The sequence below is a fragment of the Ictalurus furcatus genome, chromosome 15, assembly GCF_023375685.1.
Source record: "Ictalurus furcatus strain D&B chromosome 15, Billie_1.0, whole genome shotgun sequence".
In the NCBI taxonomy this organism is placed as follows: Eukaryota; Metazoa; Chordata; class Actinopteri; order Siluriformes; family Ictaluridae; genus Ictalurus; species Ictalurus furcatus.
In genome coordinates this window covers 6,824,406-6,845,946 of record NC_071269.1, presented here as the reverse complement: position 1 = coordinate 6,845,946, position 21,541 = coordinate 6,824,406, and the positions used below count along the sequence as shown (strand labels likewise).

General features: G+C 38.9%; 3 protein-coding genes across 4 annotated transcripts; 1 reads left to right on the top strand and 2 right to left on the bottom strand.

The window, feature by feature from the left end:
- Positions 1-817: 817 nt before the first annotated feature.
- gmeb2 (glucocorticoid modulatory element binding protein 2) lies at positions 818-10,550 on the bottom strand. Of its 2 annotated transcripts, XM_053644151.1 has the most exons (10): positions 10,513-10,550; positions 9,542-9,718; positions 9,099-9,172; positions 7,921-8,045; positions 7,247-7,350; positions 5,545-5,699; positions 5,272-5,343; positions 4,544-4,681; positions 3,940-4,062; positions 818-3,812 (listed from the first exon to the last, which is right to left on the bottom strand). In XM_053644151.1, exons 2-10 carry the CDS (start codon positions 9,673-9,675, stop codon positions 3,229-3,231), a joined length of 1,509 nt encoding a protein of 502 aa, XP_053500126.1. In that variant the 5' UTR covers positions 9,676-9,718; positions 10,513-10,550; the 3' UTR covers positions 818-3,228. The 2 variants fall into 2 exon arrangements, with proteins under 2 accessions (XP_053500126.1, XP_053500127.1); XM_053644152.1 differs by lacking the exon at positions 10,513-10,550 and having other exon boundaries at positions 9,070-9,172; positions 9,542-9,557.
- Positions 10,551-11,764: 1,214 nt separating this feature from the next.
- LOC128619686 (dolichyl-diphosphooligosaccharide--protein glycosyltransferase subunit DAD1) lies at positions 11,765-15,051 on the bottom strand. Its single transcript, XM_053644016.1, has 3 exons — positions 14,738-15,051; positions 12,647-12,808; positions 11,765-12,135 (listed from the first exon to the last, which is right to left on the bottom strand). The coding sequence occupies exons 1-2, from the start codon at positions 14,946-14,948 to the stop codon at positions 12,678-12,680; spliced, it is 342 nt and encodes a 113-aa protein (XP_053499991.1). The 5' UTR covers positions 14,949-15,051; the 3' UTR covers positions 11,765-12,135; positions 12,647-12,677.
- Positions 15,052-15,461: 410 nt separating this feature from the next.
- LOC128619685 ((Lyso)-N-acylphosphatidylethanolamine lipase) lies at positions 15,462-20,472 on the top strand. Its single transcript, XM_053644015.1, has 8 exons — positions 15,462-15,684; positions 15,845-15,927; positions 17,345-17,449; positions 18,078-18,366; positions 19,140-19,294; positions 19,398-19,509; positions 19,924-20,110; positions 20,299-20,472. Exons 1-8 carry the CDS (start codon positions 15,656-15,658, stop codon positions 20,386-20,388), a joined length of 1,050 nt encoding a protein of 349 aa, XP_053499990.1. The 5' UTR covers positions 15,462-15,655; the 3' UTR covers positions 20,389-20,472.
- The last annotated feature ends 1,069 nt before the right edge of the window (positions 20,473-21,541 follow it).

The following is a 21,541-nucleotide window of genomic DNA, read 5'->3' as shown; positions in this document are numbered from 1 at the left end:
AGGGTTCTAGATTTAACAAAACATGAAATGTATAGACACAAGTTCCTTGTCACAGTCAGCAAACTCTCAGATCAAAACCTTTCTTCAAGGGTTCTTTGTATAGTAAAAGGGTCATCCCTTCCTAAATGGTTTTGTAATAGAAAAACATTTTGTTGTAGGCTTCTATGTAGAACGTTTTAAAGGTTCCCTTTAAGACAAATCAAAGAACCCTTAAGAGATCTAGATGTAACGCATGAAAAATGTATAAACACGGTCTACTCTCAACAGTCATCACTGATTAACACGTTCTCAGATACAATGGGTTCTTCGAGGGTTCTTTGGATAGTTAAGGGCTCATCACTTTCTAAATGTTTGTACACTTGCTACCATTTGTAATTGGAAAACATTTTGTTGCAAGGTTCTACATAGAAGATTTTAAGGTTCCCAAGACAGACAATCAAAGAACGCTTAAGTGATTTATCCTGGATCCAGAGTCCATCCTGGGAGGTAGAAATACACCCCGGATGGGACGACAGACCAAAACAGGACAACATGCACACACACACACACACACACACAAAAACAACACCCTACTTACAAAACTATGGATTAGCACATGCATAGAAACTGTTTTTTAAAGATTCATCTGGTGGTTAAGAGTTCCCTAAATTAGAAATAGGAAAATATTTTGTTGTAGGCTTCGACCTAGAACTCTTAAGGACAACCAAATACCATATTCTTTTCCTGGGTGCTTTCATTAGCTGTAACATTTCTGACAGCTTGGATTTAATGCCCCGAATGTAAAAATAGTCATCAGAATCAGTGAGCTAATCAAGTTCTGACGAAATTCCTGTTTTGCATTACCCGCATACCATTCGTGTGCTGTGCTGTAGATATAATTAACCTGCATGCCGACCTCTTATTCATATTCAGACATGTTCTCGAGAGGCCTACTGAGATGCGCATAAAGAATCTCCACACACGTCACACTTTCCTTCTGTGTTCTGCTGAAGAAAGGAGGTGGGATGTGATCAATAGCGGACCATAATGCTTAGAAGGGTGGACGACGAGAAGAGCACCAGCGCGCGCGCACACAAACACACAAGCAGAGATCAAAGCATGCACACACATGAATTATGCTGAAAGAAACTGTACTAATCGAAGTGTGAGAGAAACATTTACTCAAACATGCTTTAGTATATATTCTATACATCTATATAACACACACACACACACACGTATAAATGCATCTATAGGAATATCTACTACACAATAACTGAGCCTGGTGAGCAATCTTTTCTCATCCTGTGCCCTGTGCGTTTTATAATTTATGACAGCAGCTAATCCTCTTCTGGGCTTTTAGGTGAAATAATGCTATAACTCACATCACACACACTTCATAACCCTCTACAGTGAAATGTGGACCACGAATACACGCCACAGAAAGACAGAACAGATGCAGTCTAGTATCACGCATACCCTATTTGAGGGGAAAAAAGAAAAGAGAAAAAAAGACAGGTTTGTGCGGTCAGACCTAAAAAAAACCCCCCATATTTGTTCTGAGATACTTATATACTCATTTGAGTGGTTATTTGGGTTACTAGGGACTTCCGGTCAGATCAAAATAGTTTGGCGTTTCTTCTCTTACCTCTCTCATCAGGATTGCTTTCCGTATCATTCCGTGTAAACTGAAGAGACTGCTACGTGTTAAAATCCTACGTGGTGAGCAGTTTCTGAACCATGCCACAGTCAAACACACTGAGATCACATTTTTCCCTCTTATTCTGAAGTGTAATGTGAACATGAACTAAAAATCCTGACCTGTATCTGTATAAGTGTACGCACTGCTCTGCTGCCACATGATTGGTTGATTGGATGAATGAGCATTGGTACAGCTGTTCCGATTAAACCATCTCATAACTTATTCACCGAGCACCCGAAACCTTTCCCGTCAGTGCGGTCTTTCTGAGCGCCCTCAATTTAGACATGACGAGAGTAAAACATACTTAAAAAAGAAAAATAGGACGTGCTTTTGGTGTGCAAACGCACACTACAGCCACGTCCCGGAAAATAAACAAACACTTTAATCTAAGAACTCGACAGGTTTCCTTGAAAATCCTTTTATGTAATAAGACGAAAAGCTATGAAATAACACTGATCAGTAACACAAAATCTACAAAGGCATTTGTAGTAGCAATACAGCAATATATTTACACATGAATACCATAAACACACCAAATAAAATAAAAATAAAAAGCACGTCAGTTGTTTTTTTTTTTTTTTTTGCTAATATAAACAACAGCGTGAAATTTAGAAAGGTACATTAAACAGAACAGTAAAGAAATAATGAAAAAGACTCTGTGCTTGGTAGCTAGTTTTTAAGTCGTTAGTGCTCTCCTCCAGGTGTGTTCACACAAGAGGACCTTTTCCAGAGGGTTCGGAGCTGGATGCGGTCCAAGAACCTGTGCTTTATGACCGTGATTACAAATAACTGAGTAACCCTGTGTTCACATTAACGTGCAACACGTGGCTCATGTCGCTTGTAGTTTATTGCGATAAATGGAGATAAAGGTAGTAGCTATATATAAATTCTAAAGCTAACGAGTTAAACAAAGTAAATAAGGCTCTAATCAGTGTGAAAATTGGTTGACATACATGTTACGTCCTAACCTTTGAGCAAAGCAAAGTACAAAACACAAGAGGCTCCAGTGATCTGTGCTACTTCCTTCCAAGCATGACTTTTTATCGTATACACGTTTAACGAGAGGTTCTGAGACAGGATAAGATTTTTTTGCAGGAACTAACTGCAGTGTAGGAATCACCTCAGATCACACCTCAGAAAGGTTTGCTCTGAGAAATCATTCAAGCCAATGCTTTGGATTTGTCGCTTTATTGCATCACAGCTACTTTGCAAAGGGATCGAGAAAATCTCAAGTCGAATGTCACTTGTCACCGTTGCTGACGTTTTTTTTCCTGATGCCGAATAAGTAGTGGTGTGAAAAGACGTGGCGTCCCCCCCGCTGTATTAATCCTCACCATCCTACACTAGTAAAATAAATATTTAGACAAATTTAAACAAAACAGTTTTAGCAATCCAACATGAGATGGAAGAAATGCAGGATTTCAGTGCAAGACACGAAATGTATATATATATATAAAAAAAAAAAGCATACACACATACACACGTTTTCTAATTAGACTAAAAATAAAAACTTAAAACTTTTTTTCTTTGAAAATTACATCAGTCTCTTATCGACTCTCTTTGCTTTGCTGTTCGGCGTTCCCGTCTGCTGTCTCGTCTGCTTGAGCTCCCAGTGTCTCCACCGCAGCGGTACTAACAGGCAGCGCCACGATGGTGCTGCCCCCTGCTGGTGCTGCGAGGTTCTGCAGCGTGGCTCCGGTTCCCAGAGTGGGCAGCGTGACCAGCTGAAAAGGACTGAGAACTTTAAGGATGGCGGAGCCTCCTGCTACATCCGAGCTCAGCACGGTGAGATTGGATGTGTCGGGCTGCAGTTCTGCTCCTCCTGGAGAGGTCAGGACTGTGTAGCTCCCAATAAAGGGTGCCTGATTAGGGGCGGAGCCTCCCATGGCTGACAGGAATTTGTCTAATGGGATGCCTGTAAGCTGGGTGAAGGGCAGAGTGAACTGGGCAGGCTGAGCAGGCGGAACCATGACCGAGGCAGGTCCGGAGACGGCGCGGGTGAGGCGGGGACGTTTGGGAGCTGGAGGCGTGGCCACAGGGGTCAGGTTCATGAGGACGTTGTTGAGGTGCTGGGATTTGCTCTTCAGTTCTTTGGCGCGCTTGCGGTGTTCGTCGCACTGCCGCTCCAGAGCTACAGGAGCCACACAAATCAAATATGTTCCGAAATCACATACAGCGTAATCGTAAATGTTGGCACCTCTGCATCTAAACTAGCCTCAAGAGTTTTGGGCCATAAGCCCCAATCACACGTCACTCACCTGCTAAGCTCTGAGTGTACTGTTCTCTACAGCGATCCATTTCGCTCTTGTGGCTGGCCAGCACTTTCTTCACTAGGTCCAGCATCCCGAAGTTTTGAACGATATTGTTGAGCAGAGCTGCATCTACAGAAATGAGAAATGTGATGTATTAACGAACAAGTATGTAGCGATCTGAGGAGAATATATCCGACGTCGCTGTGGAGGATTTCTGGCAAAACAGGCAGAGGTTTCTACCTTACGTACTTTGACGCTTACACTTTAAGAAACTGTCGATGTATTTCACTGAAATGAAGCGGAAATTTACATTTGGATCTTGCCTAGGCACAGATTTCCTCACACAGTGCAACAGGCAGAAATACTGTAAAATAACGGTATAATTCGGTATTACGGGTCTCATTTAAATCCCTGTGTCTTCTTACAAGTTTACAACTGCAGTGAGAAACCCCATGGCAGCGTACATATTTAACTACTCGACTTTTTTGTGAAGCTGTATATTCTAAGACCATAAACATATAGTCACACCCCTATAGAAAATAAACGCATAACTGTGCAAGACTATTTTCTCTACCTTTCTGTTATGACGATACAGAATACGCCCACTGACCTTTGACCTGTAGCGGAGGTTCGTGGATGCGTTCCTCCAGGCCTTTGAGGATCTCCTCGATCTCTTTCTGCAGGTCTTCCACAATGTCCTCCAGCAGCCCGGCGTCCTTCAGACCTTTCCAGAACGTCATGGTGTCCTCTGAGAACAAACAGAAGTAGTTGCAATCAGATAAAACTAAAAAAAAATTAAATAAAATAAAGCCCTATTCGTACGGGACTGGCTTTAAGAGTAAAGTTGTATAAGTATGTATTACTGGAGTATCTTGTCCAAATCCATGTGTCTGTAAAAAAGTATGCTCACCCTTTTCTATTTTACTGTCTTCCGTTGAAGCTAAAGCGAAGTTTTAAAATGTGGAACGATAAAATATTCAGAGAAGCGATGCTTTCTGTGGGTTTTCGGTACGTTATCATCTTCGTTATGGTCATGTGACCTACTAACAACGCTTACAGTATAACAAAGAACAAAATCAGTTTGTATTAAAATGAGGTAGGCTGACTGTAGATGTTTAAGTGAGGTGAACATGCATTAAATCAAACAAAGCTCTCATCGTGCTCATCTCCGCGATTTGTACAGAAATTGCGTATTCTCCGGCACCATTACTCTGGAAAGCTTATACGATCCGAATAGTACGAGTTTGACCGTACTGCATGTGCAAGCTGATAGAGAACTTTAACACACGAGGAAAACTAATGACTAAATTCAGCATTTTCACTCATTGTTTCACTCACCTCCTATAGCCGTGACCCACTCTGTTCCGTCTTCTGAGGTTTCCGTTGTAAATGTGGCCGTAGATCCATTTACTGTTTACGCGTTAAACAAACACGATTAGCAAGACTTCAACAAAACACCGACGTTCACAGTACAAACACGATAGTCATAAATAATGTTAACGTCAATGAGAATACCCCACTGCACCGTTTACAGGATAAAGGAAACACTAGAACTGTGAACTGTTTAAGGGTGACTCCTGAAATTTAGATACGTGTAGAGCAGAGTGGTACCGTCAGTAGAAGATGGAGTCGGAGCGGTCTCGGTGGACGCCTGGCTGCTGAGGGAAGCTCGCGTCCCCACCAGGTCGATCTTGGTGCTGCGGCATGTGTTGGAGCACAGCTTCGAGTGCTGGTAGAAGTCCAGCTCGCCAGAGTCCATGATCCTCCTACAGGACAGAAAACATCAGGTCACACAAAAGCAAAAAAAAAAAAAAAAACCAGCCTGAAAGAGTCAGGAGTTTCAGAATTGGTGTCATCTGTGAGGACGGGAAATACACGGTTCAGTACCTTATTTATGACAACTAGGAACTAGACACTTCCTCCCTCAAAACCATTCACTATTTACCATTCTTCTGAATCCGATTGGCCAGGTAGTGCCGAGTCATTTCCTATAACAGCGGCTCTGACGGCGGTGCAGCTACAAATCACGTGTTTAATCGTCGATTTCCATGAGCAGACGAGTTTACACTGCCAGCGCTTTGTACCAGTCAGCGGTAGCTGAGTTTTCCGACGCACGTGGCGATTTCTTGGTAGCATGAAAAGCTCTATTGTTTGTCTTATTAAGATTGTTTATAGCTGCTATAAGGCAAGTGAGAACGGGAGCTACAGTGTTTAGTAGACATTCCCAACATTAAATGTAACTAAAAGAAAAAAAAAAAAGGATAAAACATATTAAGTAATATTCTTTAATAAATAAAACATTTTTTAAATATCATTGGAAACTGCTATGGTATAAGAGGAATAAAACACTTCAGGACATGCTGTTATGGGAAAATAATCAACTCTGGTATAGTAACAGTGACTCATCGTTGATTAATTTCCTAGAACACCACGTCCTAAAGTGTTTATTCATGAAATCGTTTGGTTTTTATGTTTTTTATGTATATGCACTAATAGTTAAAAGGTCTGTGCACCCCTGGTCATATAAGGCCTCGTTTAAAAAATGTATTATTATTATTTTTACTGTTTTCTATACTATCAAATAACAAATACGGAATTACACAGTGGCCGAGAAACGCTTTGGGGGGGGGCAGGGCAGTGGTGGCTTGGCAGTTAAGGCTCTGGGTTACTGATCGGAAGGTCGGGGGTTCAAGCCCCAGCACTGCCAAGCTACCTCTGTTGGGCCCTTGAGCAAGGCCCTTAACCCTCTCTGCTCCACGGGTGCCGTATCATGGCTGACCCTGCACTCTGACCCCAGCTTCCTAACATGCTGAGATATGCGAAGAAAAGAATTTTACTGTGCTGTAATGTATATGTGACCAATAAAGACTCATTATATTTGAAATTAAATGAAATCTACTTGTTTTGGGGGAATTTTTTTTTTTATTATTTTAATTCAAAACTAGTAACGAAAAACGCATTTAGATTTAGAATGAACTTATTTTATAAATTTACACTTGTCTTAGAAACTAGCCTCAAATACAAGTCTCAAAATATCCTTAAGATGATTAAAATACATTAAAATGTATGTAAAATGTCTAAACGTTTCATTTGGTTATGTACGCATTATAAAGATAAGCGGACGACGTTTTTGGGTGAATGTGATAGTTATACATTTATTAAGCGTCTCTGTGCTTGAAGTGACACCTAAAAGCGGTGATCGCATGACCGTGGTACATTTTATACGGAGTAACACACGTCCATATCGAACTCGCTCCAGACGTAAACAAGTCCATTTTCTCAACGCTATAGCTTTACCGTCAGAGTGACGCACCTTAACATTGTCCCATTGAGCCGTATCGCTCTCTTCCAGTCTTTCAGAGTGGATTTTCCAGCCAGGTAGACAAACTCCTTTGGACTGATCAGATGATTGTTGAACTGGAACATAAAGCATTAGAGGTGATGGGGCCAGTTTACGAGCTTCACGCTGTCCCATAAGCGTGACAGAAAAATCGCAATTTCAAGCATCACGGTCAATATCCAGCACGAATCATTGTGTGACGAGAGAAAAATGGTCTTATTTATCCTGAGCAATTGATCAACAAGACACTAAAGATTGAACTGTTTCTTCTCTTAAAGGCTTTACAGGCTTCACGAAGCAGAAAAACATTTACAGAAATCGGAAAAAATTACCACCGCAAAGTTGATTAGTTTCCAGTAACCTCACATCCTGAAGTGTTTTATTAAACACTTAATAAAGTGATTAAAGGGAATAAAGGGAAGCGGAGCTACTGATATCGCAGATCTGCTGTTTGATATTAAACAAGATACAGCTAGTGCAAATAACTAATGGAAATCTGCTCTGCATACATCAGCAGTGGCCGAGAGCTCGAGGATGGTTACGCAAGCGACTAAATGCTCTACTGGCACTCATAAACCCTGCTGTATGAAACCTCTTGTGTCAATAAAGTGACGTCGTGTTGTGACGTGAGCACGCGACTCATTCACCTGCACACACTTGACGTTGATGCCGGGGCAGACGAATTTTTTCCACACCAGGTCGGCCTTGCTGTCTCCGCAGGTTATTTGATAAAGTATGTCTGTCCCCACGTCCATGTCTGATGAAAGCTTCACTGAGTGGAGGAAACGACATCAGATTTATAATTACACACCACCTCCATCTACACGTCACGTACTGCTACGAAGTGCTCTGCTTTATACTGGAATACAATGGAAGTAAAAAAAAAAACCAACTCAACATCATAAAGACCCAGTGCACAAGATTCAGATCAACTCCGCCAGTCAAATGTTCTCGAACACCACGTACTCTATTTTATCATTTATGTTTAAACAGCCTCATTTTAAAAAAGTCTCTAAATTTAAACATCTAACCAAGGATATCTATAAGCGAATCTAGTTTAAAAAAAATTATTAAAAACTGCGACTTGAGAAATCTTAGAAACGACAGGAACGATCCAGATCCAATCTTATCAGATAAAAGTCAACATCTTTAATCAGTCTAATCAGGCATTTATAGCACGTATTTAAATGTTACAGTGAACACTAGTGCTGTCTAGGACTCATATCTTTCATCTCATGAATATTAACATTAGCAAGAGAGGCCTTTAGTTGCTTAGAAGTTACCCTGGGTTCCTTTGTGACCTCACAGACTATTACACGTCTTGCTCTTGCAGCGATCATGCTTTTCGTCGACCGCTCCTGGGGTCCAATGGTCTTAAATTTCCTCCAATTGTACACAATCTCTTTCTGAGGTCCTCAGAAATCTCCTTAGTTCATGCCATGTTACACTTCCACATGCATGTGCTGTGAAGATCAGACTCTGATAAATCCCTGTTATTTAAATAAAACAGGGTGCTCACTCACTCACTCACACCTGATCGTCATCCCATTGATTGAAAACACCTGACTCTAATTTCACCTTCACATTAACTGCTAATCCTAGACGTTCACATACTTTTGCCACTCACAGATATGTAATATTGGATCGTTTCCCTCAGTAAATAAATAACCAAGTATAATATTTTTTATCGCCTTTGTTTAATCGGGTTCTCTTTGTCTACTTTTAGGACTCGTGTGAAATCATGTTTTAGGTCATATTTATGCAGATATGTAGAAAATTCTAAAGGGTTCACAAACTTCCAAGCACCGATGTAATCACGTCTCACCAAGCACTGCTTCTTTAGGCAGAGAGATGGCGGGACTGGATTCAGACTCTAAACTCTGGTCCACGTTATCCGCCCTGTAAAGGAAAAGCCAACCTTGAGAAAAGTTTCAAACAACATTAAGGATTTGAAGTATGCTTTAAGTCATGGCTAAAACATAAGCTGCATTTAAAAACAATTAAGAGCTAATGAAGCCATCCTTTTCACCATCTCATCACTATGAAAAGTTCAAACTCAGAAACTGAAAGTCTGAAAGAAAACTATACCCTTTTCTCCAAAGGACTTTGTTAGCAATATATAAAGTGACTTTTTTTTCTTTTTATTATACGGATTATTAACCAGATGTGCTGATGACTAGATCAGGAACCTCTGAACAGGCTACAAATATTCCAGGCCATGCTGGAAGAGTGTCGGATTGCCGAGAAACAAAGCTGCACGTCTCTTACTCAGACTGTTGCAGGTCTGCAGTCTCCAGCATGTTCTTCATGTCCTCCGCTGATGGACTCTGAGCTGAGCTGTCCGGCGTTGTCACCACCACTACCTCCTCTACGTGGACGTTCTCCTCAGAGGTGGAGGCCATGACGCAGAAGAGCAACACATGCGCTAACGTTCTCAGGAACAAGCTGAAACAGACAGCAAAGAAAACAGCAAACGGCTATTTATTCCTTGGATGTAGAACCAAGCAAGAGCATTAGCGCAATTCTGGATTCTGATTGGGCAGGAGGTGTCGATTAATTTAGTCAAATTTGCTAATTTAGCTACAAATCATGGCAATTCGTTTCACACGTTAAAAAAACCCCACGATAGATTATTTCTGCTAACAAAAGTCATTCGAAATGGATAAAAACTTGCAACTGCTGAAGTGTAAGAGGAATAAAACACTTCAGGATGTGTTCTTATAAAGGAAAATAATCAGCTTTAGGGTGGGAAAAGAAACTCCTCTTCATCACACGAGATCATTGTTGATTATTTTCCTACAACAAAAAAAGGTTACTAGTGATTAGTTTGTTTTTTAGATGAAATTAACTAAAGGTTAAAAGGTATAAAACAAACAGTTTGTTTGCACAGATTACAAACGGTATACATTTATACTTACCTTGATGGCTAAATACATATATTTAAGGTTTAAATGTAAAGGATGTGTTATCCTGCAGTCTTATAAATGTATATATCTGATATTTAGCGTGCCTTTTCAGACCTATGCATCTATTTTAATGCAATATCCATCATATAAAAAAATTAATGAGCCATTTTAGATCCAGCTCTAATCTGTAACGTTAACATCCACTCTAAACCTCTAACTAAACTAACAACAGTTAAGCAGCGTAATAATAATAATAATATAATAATAATAATAACAATATATAATATAATTCCAAAAACAACACAGTATGTATATAAACATTGAGGACCTCACCTTGCACGGTTTGTTTCGGAAGTGAGTGAGCCGGAGAAGTATGCGCATGCGCAGTAATACAATAACCCTGACGTTTACTGTGGTCTTCGTAAGCAATGCAACCTTCAAGAGCGACTCGAATTCTACCGTTTCTCAGTTTGTTTGCTGTAACGTTTAGGAAGTCCACGGGGAATATTAGGTGCTTGGGTAATCTGATGTATTTTGGTATTTTCGTGTTGTAATTATATATATATACACATTATATATATATATATATATATATATATATATATATATATATATATATATATATATATATATATATACATACACACACACACACACATAAAAGTCTGACCTTAGAGATGTAAGGCATATTGGTTAATATTAAAGGTAGGTAAGTAGCGTTTACACAGAACAGAGTTACTGAAACCATTCTTTACATCCTCCATGACGAAAGGGTGAAGATCGTTCATTTAATGAATAAAGAGTCAGAAATGTCTTTTAAACGCATTCAAGTCCCATTAATGAGAGAGTGAGGGAAAAAAAGAAAGAATAAAAAAAAATTAAATGGAAGGAATAAATAAGAAAGAAGTGAGGAAAAGAGAAAGAAACTGTATTAGGCATGTGCCTATTAAGAAATCATTGCAGCATAACAGGATGAAAAAAAGTAATTAAAAAGAAGGGAATAAACCAGAGAGAGAGCGAGAGAGAGAGAGAGAGAAATAAAGTAGTTTCTAAACTTCTAATTTTTAATCCGGAACCGAACCTACTGTACATTCATGTCAGGAACTTAAATTGTGGTGGCACTTGAAGGTATCTTACGCCTCGCTTTTCTTGCAGAGCATCAGTTCATTTTACATTCTTGAATATGTATTCATTCATTCACAACTCACAAGAACCACAGTAAGCTTTTAAACCCATAAATCCCATTAATGAGAGAATTTTAAAAATACAAAATAAAAATAGAAGGAATAAATGAGAAAGAAGTGAGTGGAAAAGAGAAAGAAACTGTATTAGGCATGTGCCTATTAAGAAATCATAGCAGCATAACAGGATGAAAAAAATAATTAAAAAGACGGGAATAAACCAGAGAGAGAGAGAGAGAGAGAGAGAGAAATAAAATAGTTTCCAAACTTCTCATTTTTAATCCAGAACCGAACCTACTGTACATTCATGTCAGGAACTTAAATTGACAATCTTGCTTTTCTTGCAGTTCATTTACTGTCCGTTTGCATTCATTCACACAAAAGTCACAAGAACCACAGTAATCTTTTGTTTCGTATTATTTATTTGTAAAGATCAACAAGTACAAAAGGTTTTTTTTTCCACAACCAGGTGACAGAGTATTGATTACTGAATGCTTGGTTATGGTTATTCGGCAAAAAGAAAGAAGAAGAAGAAGAAAAAAAAGTTGAGAGCCAACTTTTACACTTCCCACTAAGGAGTGACTAAATCAGGTCTAAGTTTTTTTTTCTGAATGATCTGTTTAGGAAGGCATTGTAGCACTATGATTTGGAAATGTGGCGACGCATTAATGTATTAATCGTATAAAGAGAGCAGGTTTAATGTGTTTCATTCTTCATTGTCATTCACCAGAGATGAAAGGTGACTACTGGGTTTGGTCACTTCTCTTCAGTCAATCTGGAAGAAGAAAGAGGAATTTATTAGTCTGTGAATGCTTACAATATAATACACTCTCATTCGCATGACATCACACTTAACATTTTATATAAATAGCAAATCATTATATGTATAAGTGACATTATTGCACATCCTGTACATTTCCTGTATAAAATGCGTTTCAAATTTTAACTTTTGGAACTTCAGGACATGCCTCTTATTGGAATAATAATCAACGGTGAGAGTTACAGTTACCATCGCGAATTTGAACAGAACATCCTGAGTATTTTATTCCTCTTATACCACAGCAATTTCCAATGATTATATTATCTTAATTATGAAAGAAACAATGACACACTGTACTTGTTAAATCTGTTTACGGTTTCATTTCACGTTGTGGAACGACCTAGTTCCTGTTACTGGTTAATAAACCAGAAAATACAACTATCCTGACCCTGGAGACTCATTATATATTTATATCTTTCCTTCCAGTGATGTAGACATAGTGCACGATAAATCTTACAAATCTTACCATGCGATTCACGTTGGCAAGGGCATCCCCTTCAACCGACAAAGTTGATGACGACTAGGTGGAGCACGGTGTGGGCGAAAAGGAAGTCGGCGAAGGCTCGTTCCGGCGAGATGGATAAGAACTCGGCTTTGTTCTGAGGATTGATCTGGATACGCAGGCAAACTGAAAAACAAGGTGGAAATCGATGAGCTTCTGTAGATACATGTAGGAAGGGGTTAAACATCGGAGTGGAACATTGCACGAGCGAGACTAGAGCTTAACGCACAACGGGCCTCACTCGTCTTTTATCTTTTAGTAAAGTTGTGCGTAAATGCTCGCGTAAGCCGAACTGAACTGTTTGGGTTCAATGTTTCGGAAATGCTGAATTTCTTCGTACTCGCGGGCATATCTTGATCACCCGTAAAGTGCAAAGCGCATTCCCGTCACAGCTCATGTGCATGTAGTGACGCCCAAAAAACTCCATAAAAGTTAACGTGCACAGACAATTGGAAGTACGAAATGACTGATCAGGGTAAAGGCTGAAAGACAGAAGAAGTGAAAGTTAGTTTGATTCACTTCTACACCAGTACAAATATATAATAATATATCATATTAATATTAAGCAAGCACTAAATCAGCCGAGACATTTGTTTACGCAGACAGACCGGCTTGTTCTCCGTTTATACACCACCATTGCTTTTGACATAACTGAATGATTTGTTTTATTTGTCTTCATTTATGGGTGTGCTGGCTCATTTTTTTTATTTAAAAAAATAATTCTTTAATTAATGGCAATAAGGCTGGTTTTCACAAACTGTTCTTGATGCCACTCTTAGTCCCCGACCTAGTGAACTAACACGAGGAGGCATTTCTGACTGAGACTCCAAAGCTCTTCTATAAGTCAGATAAGGGCGCCTGCTAAACGCTGTAAACGTACAATACTGTTCAAAAGTTTGTGGACACTCGACTGAAACGTTTCTCACAATCTTAAAAACCTTCAGATCTGAATGTGTATGATTAAATGTTTGAAGAATTTGTGTTGTAGACAAAAATATAATCACGCCAACATATTCATTTCTTTCATTAAAAAATGAACATTTTATTTACAAAAAATTATTATTTTCTTTTAAAACGGACGACTCGGAGAGAAGGTGGGAACTCCTTTAGTACTGTTTAAAAAGCATCTCAGCAGGATTCCTCAAGAAATCGGTCGAGAAAACGTCAAGAATACATTTCTGGAAAATTCTAGGTGAAAAGCGCGTCTACTTTGAAGATGCTAAAATACTAAATGATTCCGATTTATTTTGGATTTTGTTTCTCACAACATAATTCCCATAGTTCTGTTTGTGTTACTGGAGAGTTTTGATGACTTTATTATTATTCTAAAATGTGTGGGAAAAAATACAAATAAAGAACTAAACTGTTGGATTTAATCTCAACAATATAATTCATATATAACGGTGCTGTAATTATCCATGCGAATGATTTCGAAGTCGATCAAGTCGAGGTTTACGTTATGTAGTCTTCTTACGTGTGAATTTATGCGTGTGAACGTTTTCCCGAAATTGCAGGATTTTCACCAATACCAGATTTCTCGTGTAAACGCTCATATCAAACGATTTACACACAAATCTGTTCACGTCCAGCTTGACAAACGAGGCCCAGCGTGCGTGTTAATCGTCCTCGGGCCTTCGCCGGCGTCGGACCTCAGTAACGCTGCTGGCTGAAAATTGTTCATATTGGTGGTTTTTCAATCCAGCGGTGAGAATGAGGTATTTAAAAAGCTCAGCATCACTGCTGAGAACACACTACCAGTGTATCAGTGTCAATGTCAGCGCTGAGGATGAAGCACCACCCAGATAACATCTGCTTCTACAGACAGGAAAAAATGTACAGTATAATATATATATATATATATATATATATATATATATATATATATATATATATATATATATATATATATATATCCTGGGCCATCATTTTAGAGGGAAAAAGTCCAAAACGTCCATGCAGTCTCAGACTGAGCAGCCTGCATAAAAACAGTCAAAGTCTAAGGAGTAAAATATGGTTTAAATGTGGTTTGAAACTCATATTTATCCCAACTCTCACCTGCAAGAATGAAAGACCCAACGCACGAGATGAAGCCGGACAGGAAGCTGTTAAACGGAAACGTACCAACCAGCAGGCAATAAAGAAACTGGAATGCGCCTGTAAGCAGGATGTACAGCAAATATGCGTCTACTAGCTTTAATTTAGCCGACGTGCTACTAGCGTACTCCTCTATAAACTTGGAGATCACAGAAATCACAGAATTCGCCATTTTGAATTGAGTTGGATTCTAGCAGCTCGCACAGCTTTCACCTAATCCGGCTCAGAACCTGACGTGTCCCGTTAGTCAACGCGCATGCGCACTGGTCTCACTCAAGTAACGGGTGCCACAGCTTTAGACCTCCCCAAGGGTTACGGAGACCTGAGCTCGGATAAATAGTTCCGCCCAGCTACACAAGATTATTATTATTATTTTTTAAACAAATATATATATTTTATTATAGAAAACTACACAATATAAAAAAGTGCATTTAAGTTTTGAATGACAGCATGGTCGGGGGGAGGGGAGGAGAGATATTACAAAAAAATTCTAAATAAATAAATACATAAATACAAGTGTAAACTATTTAAATAATGCTTTCGAGTTTTAACATTTTAATTTTACTATATATATATATATTAGACTGTAGATAATTTTACATCCATTTAAAAATGTTCTCAAAGGATTTTTTTTTCACAAAGTGCACTTTGCTCTAGGAGTTAACCCTTTAGTGTCCTGATACTCTGCAGTATGATCACGAACTTCCTGTGTTAAACCGTCAGCTGACTGAGAACTCTTACAAAACCAGTGTTTGCTGACAGCATGGGGATTTAAGAGTGCTCTCACTCACTCACTCAGTGGCTCTGTCATCAATTTGACTCATCAAGCGGGTTAATGCTGAATATAATATTTACATCAGTTTCCTGTCTTTTAACGCCATGCATGACGAGACCGAAAGCGATGAAAAGTAAGTTTGGGAAAGTGAGGAATCAGTTTTATTGAGCAGTCATAACGAGGTTACAAACTTAGTATCAGTGCTGTCTGTTTAATCAACTGATTTCAGCTCCAAAAAAATAAATTCTTATTTGTTTTATTTATTTCTATAATCTGTATGACATTACACACAGAATATCACGCAGTGCCTGGTGGCCCTCTTGGCGTCCAACTTCACTTTCCCTCTTGAAGAACACCGAGACGAAAATCTTAGATCGTAAGTGATTACAGTTTTCATATTACTCACATTAGGGATGAGAATGCCATGTTTTTCGGTCAGTGAGTCACGTCACTCGACTCGACTCACCAAGAAGAGTCGACTCCCAAATGGATTAGCTAGAAGTTTTTGGTCTTCAGTTGTTTGAATTGTTCAGTGAAATCCTCCTTGTAATGATCAAAATAGCATTATAGGCGATGCACTTTGTCTTTGTTGTTCCTGTGCTTCCAGGGCTTTCTCCGGGTACTCCGGTTTCCTCCTCCAGTCCAAACTTGTGTTGTAGGCTGATTGGCATCTCTAAGTTGTCCACAGTGTGTGAATCAGTGGGTGTGTTGGTGTGCCCTGCAATGGGTTGGCACCATGTCCAGTGTGTTCCCAGAGTCCCTTAAAATATTCTCCAGGCTCCCCGTGACGCTGTGTAGGATAAGTAGTACAGTAAACGGATGGATGGATGGCAATATGACTGATTAGTGATAAAATTTCAGCAAAAAAATCTACTCTCCCTGCTGAAACAAAAACTCAAACAATTGAAACCCTCATAGAAATTCTAATGGATTTCACTACAAATACCATTAAAAGCCATCAGTTGTTAATCATTCAAACCATTACCGGTCATTAATGGTATCCACTAGACATAAATACAATATATATACATAAATATAATAAATACAATAAATTACCAGTAAATTACCAATAGACATAAATATCAGTAGAGAGCCACAGGGACCATTAGAGTTTCTGTTAAAACCAATACAATTCCTATTATAACCATTAAAACCATTACAAATTCTATGAGGGTTTCTATTGGGTTTTTTTTTTCCAGCAGGGCTGTTTCTCACATATTTAACATGATCAATAAATTATTAAAAAAATTAAAAATTGCTTCCCGACTACCGAGTGAGCCCCACAAAAGATTCGGCTCAAAGAGTCGTCTCAGTCCCTAACTTGACACATTACTAACTCATTAGTATTTGTGTCGTTTTCGGTTTCTGTTAGAAAATCGTATTACATAGGTGTGCACAATAAGGACAAAATATATTATGATAGACAGATATATATATATATATATATATATATATATATATATATATATATATATATATATATATATATATATACATTTTCAATATACAAGATATTGCTACATTTCGGTTCCTTAAAAGTACAGCAAATAGGCTTATTTTATTTTTATTTTTTTAAATGTAATGTCTACATTCTATGGTATATGGAACAGGAGAGAACATTTGAAACATTTGGTACAAACATAATGCCCAATCACTTACGTCTCAGTAACAGTCGGTAATAATAGAATGTCAGTGTAATTTATCACAATATTAATATTATACTGTATAGCCATATCACCCAGCTCTAGTATCCTTCACTGTAACTGTATATATATATTTCCTTTTTCTCTCAGGTGTCCAGAATGATCTGTGGGCTCGTTTTGTCTCCCTGCCGACTCAGGACAGAATCTGGACTCTCACAGTTACTCATAAAAGTCGCAGGGACGCTCCAAAATCATGTAGGCTCTCAGTTTGACTCTACATTTTGTGTTAACGGATCATTTCTGTTCCCTCGTGGAGCTGGGTGAGAAGATGCCGAGATTGTGCAGAGCTTCACGAGGAATACTGTTAAGAATTTATAGTATAAATTAGTTTTTGATTGCTTTAACACTTTTCCCGGCCACTGCAAAATTCGATGTTATTTCACTGTGTTAATGTCTTCATTGTTATTCTTAATAGTATTATTAATATTATTAATATGAACATTCTTATTATTATCATTATTGTTAAATAGTGAAAATGAAAAGAGTCTATGAGGAGGGGTGCACAAACTTTTGATTGGTAGTGTATACTGTATATTAACGAGATGATCATTTTGAAGAGTAATTAAAAGCGTTAAAAGTCACATATGCCTTCTATCAGGATCACCCAAAAGGCTTTGGAGCCTAATTATCCATAAATTATCCATATTAATGGATGTTTTTTTTAATAGTGAAAAATACAAATTAGATGTAAGGGATATTATAAAATATATAATCACTATATATGCGATGACCTGGATTGACAGTATTAAATAGCACACGATTAATACGAATAGATAAAAATAACATTAGCTTCATCTAAAAAAGTTGGGCTCTCTTTTTGCAGGCTCGCGGACTCCGCTGGTGATGGTACACGGCTTCGGAGGAGGCGTGGGTCTGTGGATCAGGAACCTGGACCCTTTATGTCGATCGCGTCCAGTCTTTGCCTTTGACCTGCTGGGATTCGGACGCAGCTCTCGTCCTCACTTCCCACTGGACCCCGCCCAGGCCGAGCAGCAATCTGTCATCTCTATTGAACACTGGAGGCGGGCACTGGGCCTGGAAAAAATTATCCTATTGGGTCACAGCTTAGGGGGTTACCTGGCAACGTCCTATGCCATACAGTATCCTGAGAGGTGAGACGATGGTGTAATTTGTGTCAGACACACACATACACACATATACATACCGTACACATATACATACTTTATTCCATCTATATCAGTGGAATAGTGTGACAGAATTGACAGGAAATCAAGACACTGGTGCAGCTCAAGATATAATGCCTTGCATAAGTAATAATAATAAAATGGGCTGTTTTGTGTAGATTCATGACGCATAATCCCAAATAAGTCCATTTCAGTTCCAAGTTGTAACAATACAAAATGTGGACACGTTAAAGGGGGTGGGGGGTAAATATTTATGCAAGCCAACGTACATGTTTGCATTATGGAGTGTATTATTGGAATGTGCACACTTCAGGCTCATGTGGTCAGGTGGTTTATAGCCACAGCGAAAGAGGAAAAGAAAAAGCAGAAGTTCTTGCTGTAACTGTAACTGATAAACATAATTCTGGAAACAATTTTAGCTCAATTTTAAATACACACTGCATGAGAAACTTTCACTTTAATAAACATGATTTTTATGTTTTATGACAGTTTGGTGTCATATTGGGGTTAGAAGGATAAAAGAATGAGGACCTCGATGATAAAGGATATATTTTAAGGAGCTGCCACACCCTCTTTAAGGAGGCCACACCCTCTTGAATGATACTTACTGGTACAGAGGCCACACCCCTTTCACTGGTATTGACAGGAACAAAGAAGCATGGAGGGAGACAAACATACAGTACAGTGTTCTTGTCTTTCTACCTCTCTTTCTTGTCACCTTATCCTTTTCACCCTCTCAGAGTTCGTCACCTGATCCTGGTGGACCCCTGGGGTTTCAAGCCTGTGCCTCCTGAGGGAGTGGCAAGTCTGGGGTGCCCACGCTGGGTGGAGATCATCATAGCCATGGCATCGTTCTTTAACCCTTTGGCTGTGGTCCGGGCCACTGGGCCATGGGGTAGGAGGCAATGTGGGGTTAGAGAAGACGGGCGAGGTGTGAAGTCACAAACGGAACTTGACAGTGTCTAATTCGTTCTTTATCTTCTCATTTTATTTCATAGGTCCAAAGTTAATCAGTCGAGTTCGACCAGACTTCAAGAGGAACTTCGAGGAGCTTTTTCAAGACGATACCATTATGGAATACATCTATCACTGCAATGCTCAGAGTCCCAGGTACACTTTAATACGAACACATTTATCATGCTATCTCACTGACATTTATTATACACTACTGATCGATATTTTAGATATTCTAGATTTATATTTATAGGCTAGTGGGCAACTGGGGTTTTATCGCACACCACAAAAAAGCACAAATTTTCCTCTATCCTTTACTGCACCTGTCACCCCCCCACCAGTATGTCTACTGCTGTTGCTGCTTTTGGACAAAGCAACAAGTTTTTGGACACTGGACATTCTTCAGGACGAAGGAGTTTGTATCAAACTGCGTTTTTATTTTTATTTTTGTCTTGTTAACTTTGAGACAGAAAAAAACAGAGGCTGGTGAGGGAATGGCTATTTATAGCTGCTATAACAGACGTGATTTATCTCTCTCTGTCACTCATTGTTGCTCTCTCTCTTTCCCAGTGGTGAGGTTGGGTTCAGAGCCATGTCCGTCTCCCTGCTTTGGGCCAAGAGGCCCATGCTGGACCGAGTTCACCTCTTGCCCCCTGACCTCCCAGTGACCCTGGTGTACGGAGGCCAGTCGTGGATGGACAGTGCGACAGGAGAGCAAGTAGCCCGGCTCAGGCCGAACAGCTACACACATACAGTGGTATGGCATAAGAACAAGAGATACTAATTATATGTGACGGTCATTATTTCAGAGTGTATATACAGTGGCAGAGATATTCTTTATCCAGAATGCACCACAAGAGTTGGAACAATTAGAAATGCCCCTTTGACATAAATTATAAAATATTTATTTATATAATCTCTCTCTCTCTCTCTCTCTCTCTCTAGGTTATTGAAGGAGCTCCTCATCATGTTTATGCTGATAAGCCTGATGCTTTCAATGCTGTGGTGCAGAGCATCTGTGACACTGTGGATTAAACTCTGTGTGTGTGTGTGTGTACAGTTTATTACTTTAATGATCAATGTCACATTTCCCTTTTTAAATAAATGTTCATCACATGAGTCCACTGATCCTTGATTTGATTTGGTAACATGTGCTGTGGGAAATTCCTGAAGTATGACCTACATACTGTACAACTAAGAAATTACTTTGTACAACTTAAGGCCAGTATAGCAACGGAAATGAAAAAAACACACAATGGTCCTTTAACGCAAATGAACGCTTAATTCAATTCTGTCAAACACACAATTCAGTTGAATGTCCAGAAGGATTTTTCCTGGATTCTGAATGGCGGATTCGAGTGTATACAAGTGATTATTTGGACACAATAAAGTTTTTAAAACATACCTTTATTAGGAATTAGACGTCAATTAGGAATTAGAATGTTACAAACTCCCATCTGTATAATTATTACACAATTTCAGTCATAATTCGACTACAAAACGTGTACAAATAAAAGAACCAGTAAAAAAACAATAAGTTATCTCAACGTTCAAATAAGTAACGAGTATAAATAAACATTATAAACAATAACTAGTGCATGATGAGTAAAATGACACATTGAAGCCAGAATTTCTGGGCTTCTCAACACCTAGCACCTAAATACACATGGGTGTATTAGAAATTGCTGGGGGAAAATGCCTGTGTAACGTGAAATGAAAGCATCTTAGAACCGTTTTAGTGTTAAGTATGCCTCAAGGAAAAGATACGCTTCGATTTCAAGCAGTATTTTAATCCACACCAGATTTTAAGCAGGCAGATTAAATCAGCCAGTATGGTGATTGCTATACCCACCGATATACAGATTATCAAGATTGTTCTATAAGTTCTAAAATAAATGAACAATACAATATTGTTTTGTACCGGGTGTGATGCAAATTTCCAGGCTTGCAGGCAGGGCTATTTCTAGCACTAAACAGGATATGTAGTCTGTTCTGGCCCCAGAGCCACCAGTGGGCAGCGTAAGAATGCAGGATGTTTTTACATTTTTTATATTTACATTTATGCCATTTGGCAGACGCCCTTATCCAGCGTGACTTACATTTATCTCTCTTTTTTTTATTATTTTTTTTTATTATTATTATTTTTTAATTTTTTTTTTTTACACAACTGAGCAGTTGAGCGTTAAGG